At 55.9% G+C, this 5,064-nt stretch overlaps 1 protein-coding gene and 1 non-coding gene across 2 annotated transcripts; one reads left to right on the top strand and one right to left on the bottom strand.

The window, feature by feature from the left end:
• Positions 1 to 62: 62 nt before the first annotated feature.
• Positions 63 to 4,567, bottom strand: LOC125962183 (uncharacterized; the record flags this gene model as incomplete). The annotated part of the gene is given in 8 exon segments (XM_049702519.1): positions 63 to 199; positions 546 to 988; positions 1,230 to 1,347; positions 1,432 to 1,503; positions 1,861 to 1,941; positions 1,944 to 2,003; positions 3,981 to 4,064; positions 4,162 to 4,567. Coding segments are annotated over 8 exon segments (1,401 nt in total), but the record flags the coding sequence as incomplete, so codon positions are not given.
• LOC117198872 (U6 spliceosomal RNA) lies at positions 2,373 to 2,479 on the top strand. Its single transcript, XR_004480134.1, has one exon. It is a non-coding gene; the product is annotated as a U6 spliceosomal RNA (small nuclear RNA).
• Positions 4,568 to 5,064: the final 497 nt, after the last annotated feature.

Below are 5,064 nucleotides of genomic sequence, written 5' to 3'. Positions count from 1 at the left end.
GATCCGCGTCCGCTCCGTGCCCGCCCCCACCAGGCGCAACGTGTTTTCGCTCAGCAAACGCTTTACTTGTACAAGTTCTTCATAGCAGGTCTCTGCAAACAGGCTGGAGAGGGGGAGAAGGGCTGCTTCTGCACTAGAGTTGGGGGGGAGGGAGCCAGCTTCGAAGGGCGCGTATACCCTAGCGTCTGGCCCACGAACCCTGCGGAAGCTCGGAGGGGGCGTGCAGAGGGTCAAGCCTGCTGCTCGGGTTAGAGACGCAGGGTTAGCGCCACCTCAGTCCACCTTTCTGCCGGCCCCGCCCCATTTCCGTCAGTCCCGCCTCCTACCTGGGTCCCCGGCCTCGTTTTCTTATGCCCCGCCGTATCCTTAGTCGCGCCCTTGAGTGATTTATTGCATCTCCGCCAGTCAGGTCCCAATTTCTTGGAGTTCTTCCACTCTTTGCCTGCCCCGCCCCTCCCCGTCTGTCTGCCCCGCCCCTCACACGGCCCGCCCCTTATCTGCAGGACCCGGCCCCGCCCGCTGGCCCTGCCTCTTTCGTCTTTCACCTTGGCCGAGCCGCCCACGGTTGGGGCGGCGCTTGGGTTGGCTGGGCTGGTAGGACTTGGGAAGTCGGACGTCTGGGCGCGGGGTTCGGTTCCGCGTGTGGAATTCTGACTGCGTCCGCCCGTTCAGGTTAGGTATCTGGGAGTAGGCGCTGCGCGCACCTGGGGCGAGGAAGCCGGTAGGAGGAAAAGGAGCGGCCAGTTCTGAGAGCGGGTCCCGAGAAAGAGTCCCCAGTCCCGCAGGTCCCCGCCCAGCCTGGGGCGCACCCGCTTTGTGCAGTCCGTGCAGCGAGCACGCCAGCTCGGCACTGGAAAGGCCGCTAAGGTGCGCGGCCTGGCGGAAGATCGCGAGGCCCGCCTGAGAGCGCGAGGTGCGGCCGTGGCCGCCGGACCCGCCCTTCCGGTTCGAGTTCAGCCGCAGAGACCGCTGCTTCTTGGAGTAGTGGCTTGAAGGAGGAAAGTGGGTAGCCGCCTCAGACAGCGCCTCCCCCAGTCCTCTCCATCTCACCGGTGGGGAAACCAAAGCAGGACAGAAAGCCACTTTGGTCTGGGGGCAAGTTGGGACCCAGGAAACTGACCCAGAATTCAGGGCTCCCGTCTCTGGGCCAGGGACATCTGGGGACTCCTGCAGGGGCAGAGTCTGCTCCCCCCATCTTGGGCCCTGAAGCTGGGTCCAGTTGTGCCCACCTCATCACCTCCTGTACCGACTTGAAGGGCACAAAGCCCAGACTCAGCTTGAACAGCATCTCTAAGAAGAGCGTTTGCAAGCCCTGGGGATCACAGACCCGGCTGTTCCTCACCTTGCCTAGGGCCAGAGAACATGCGGACAGGTAAGGAAGACCCTCCCCCTGGCCAGGTCCACTCCTGCCCCACCAGCCTTGCCCCTCACCCAAGCACTGAGCGAGTCGGTGGCTGTCAGTGAGGACAACCAGGAAGTCTTTGAAGCTTACGGTTCCATCACCTGGGAAGAGAGAGAGGAGGGGGTGCCGAAGGTGCCCACCCCGCCAAAGCCCTACTCTGCGTACGCGTTAGGGGCTTGCCAGCAGTTCGAGGCATAGAGCATCCAGTCCTGCCTCTGGCCAAGCGTTGTCCCAGGTTGAGTGGGGGAGAAATAGCCCTTGCCCTTGGGAGCCCCAAGTCAGGATGATTATCACAACAGGAATGTTTAGGGGCTCCGGGATAGGCATGTTGATCAGGGCAGGCTTCCTGGAAGAGGGAAATTTAGAATAGGACCAGGCCCAGGATTTTGTGGGCAAGGGAGGCGTTCTTCAGGGCTAGAGGTGGGAGAGGACAGGCGGGCAGGGACAGGGTCACCCACCATCCAAGTCTGCCTGCCGTAGAACCTCACACATCTCCTGCGGGCTTAGCTGGACACCCACATGGCACTGGGCAGCTTTCTGCTGCGCGTGTCCGTGGTGCCTGTCGGGCTGGAGCTGAACAGTTTGAAGACATCCTGGAATGCTGAGGGTGGGGAGGGGGGCAGGTGGGCAAGGTGAACCACAGGCACAGGAACCCTGAGATTCACCCACTCTAGCTCAGATGGGACTGAGGACTTGGGTTCACCAACCCCCTGTGCATTGTAACTTAATGGAGAACAGTGGCTGCTGTGTGTTGGCACTTGTTAAGTGTCCATTCAATTCTCATGTCCAAAAATTGAACTCAGGGCCCAGGTTCGATCTCTGGTCAGGGAACTAGATCCTGCATGCCGCAGCTAAAGATCCCGCATGCTGCAATGAAGATTCCCGTACGTGGCAACGAAGATCCCGCGTGCCGCGACTAAGACCCGGTGCAGCCAGATAAATAAATAAATATTTTAAAAACAACGACAACATGCTCGCTTCGGCGGCACATATACTAAAATTGGAATGATACAGAGAAGATTAGCATGGCCCCTGTGCAAGGATGACACGCAAATTCATGAAGCGTTCCATATTTTTTATATGTACATATATATAGCTGATTCACTTTGTTGTACAGCAGAAACTAACACAACATTGTAAAGCAATTATACTCCAATAAAGATGTTAAAAAATAAATAGATAAAATATATGTAACATAAAAAACATGTAATGACCATTCTCAGTTCACAGGCAGTACAAAAAGAGGCCAAATGCTGGACCTGGTCCAAGACTTGTAGCTTGCTAACCCCTATGTTACTGTATATCTGTTGCAATTCTAAGGATCTATAAATATTAAATCATTCTAGTGATCCTATGAAAAAAAAACCCAAACAACAACAGAAACAAACAACAAAATAACTCATGTCCAAGGCCACACCACCAGTAGGGGCACTGCTGGGCTTTGGACTCGGGCAGTCTGGCTCTGGAGCTACGATGCCGAGAGGCTCCAGGAGCCCTGCTGGCACCTGGCCTGTAGTAGGCACTGCAAATTATTATTATTATTATTTTAACATCTTTATTGGGGTATAATTGCTTTACAATGGTGTGTTAGTTTCTGCTTTATAACAAAGTGAATCAGTTATACATATACATATGTTCCCATATCTCTTCCCTCTTGCGTCTCCCTCCCTCCCTCCCTATCCCACCCCTCCAGGCGGTCACAAAGCACCTAACCGATATCCCTGTGCCATGCGGCTGCTTCCCACTAGCTATCTATCTTAGGTTTGTTAGTGTATATATGTCCATGCCTCTCTCTCGCCCTGTCACAGCTCACCCTTCCCCCTCCCCATATCCTCAAGTCCGTTCTCCAGTAGGTCTGTGTCTTTATTCCTGTCTTACCCCTAGGTTCTTCATGACATTTTTTTTCTTAAATTCCATATATATGTGTTAGCATACGGTATTTGTCTTTCTCGTTCTGACTTACTTCACTCTGTATGACAGACTCTGGGTCTACAATGGAATATCACTCAGCCATAAAAAGAAACGAAATTGAGCTATTTGTAATGAGGTGGATAGACCTAGAGGCACTGCAAATTATTGATGATGAATAGAATGATTCTGCTTTGAGGGGCCCCTGCCAGTATCAGGGCATGATCTTTGCAGGGACATTGGGTCCCCCAAATGTAGAAATGATTCCTTCTACCCCTACTCCCACAGCTCCAAACCCCAGCGGGGCAGGGACCTCAGATTCTTGTTTTCCATCCTTTCTCCCAGTTTCCCTTCTTCCTTTCATCCTGTTCGTCCATCCACCATCCATCCATCCACCATCCAAATACCTTGCTATCCACCAATCCCATCCCTCCTTCCCTCCTTCACACACACACACACACACACACACACACACACACACACACACACACACACACAGAGCAACAAGCCCTGGGATTGCAGAGATGAGCAAATTAGGCTGGCATGGAGAGGTTACAATACAATCACTGGTTTCTCACTGTGTCCCCAGCCTCTGGGCAGGCAACTCCATTGTATTCTGCTCCGAGCACCTCCTAGTTTTCCTCCCTGCTCCCAGCCCTGAGGCCCTCACCTGCCAGCTGCCCGGGTGTCAGGGGTAGCAGATTCTTGTCTGCAAAGCTGCCTCGTGGGAAGGAGGCTGGAAAGGCTTTTGTACCTGCTGCAGAGAGATGCCAGGGCCAGGCAGGCCTTTCCCCAAACCCAGCACCCCAGGCCTGGCCTCAGTCCCTGTTCTCACTTCTCAGACCCAGCGCTTGGGCCTGTCTGTATTGTACGGGTGGCCGCAAGGCCCTTGAACTCCCTCGCCGCCTGGGAGGGCTGCTCAGCCCGTGGCTGTGGCCGCTGCTGCTTCTGTCTGGGTCAGCAGGGTACGCGCTGCTGCAGCCTCCTCCCCTGCGTCCTCCCGGCCTGCTCCTCTCCTGGGTCTCACGTGAGCAGTCTTTGAGGCTTCTGTGGAGGCCTTGGAGGCGGGGAGAAGACAGGGCCGAAGGGCCCAGCCCACTTGAGTGCCCGACTCCAGGGGACCTGAGACCAGACCTGTGGGTGCACAGCTTCCCCTCCCAGGACCCGCGCCGCCCCCGCCAGCCTGCAGCCACAGTCCTCTCCCTGGGGGATTCCGGGGGCAGTAGCTTGGAGGAGTGGCGGACCTTCCCCCTGCCCACGTCACCTGGACGTTCTCTTTGCCGATGGTGATATCTTGGTCTTCCATCCTCTGCTGCCTGAAGGGCAGTCACAGGCTCGGAGGCCGGTCCAGTGTCCCAGGTCCACAGTCCCCAAGCTGGCTTCCGGGTGGATCTTAACAACTTTTGGCAGGGGTGCCCTTCTCCCTCCCACTGGCCTGCGCCTCTCTGCTGGGGAACCTGCAGTTTTCGTCTTTTGTGTTTCTGCCTCCCTTAAGGCACGTAAATTTGTGACTCCACTTGGAAGCTAACAGGATGGCTGAGGCCCAGGGGAGAAGCAGGCCCCAGAGGCCCCAAGTCAAGGCGTGGGAGGGTGGGATCTAGCCAAGTTGGGGCTGTGGCCCACCTTACCCCAGGACCCCCGGGAGGGCAGGGACCCTTCCTCCAAACGACGCAAACCCACAAACCACATTAACAAAATACTTTGGGAAGATGCATCCCAACAGCCAGACACTCACCTCTGGGTCTCTTCATCCT

This window comes from Orcinus orca, chromosome 19 (assembly GCF_937001465.1).
Source record: "Orcinus orca chromosome 19, mOrcOrc1.1, whole genome shotgun sequence".
NCBI lineage: Eukaryota > Metazoa > Chordata > Mammalia > Artiodactyla > Delphinidae > Orcinus > Orcinus orca.
Note: the sequence above shows the minus strand (reverse complement) of the source record. Positions and strands in the feature narration are given on the sequence as shown.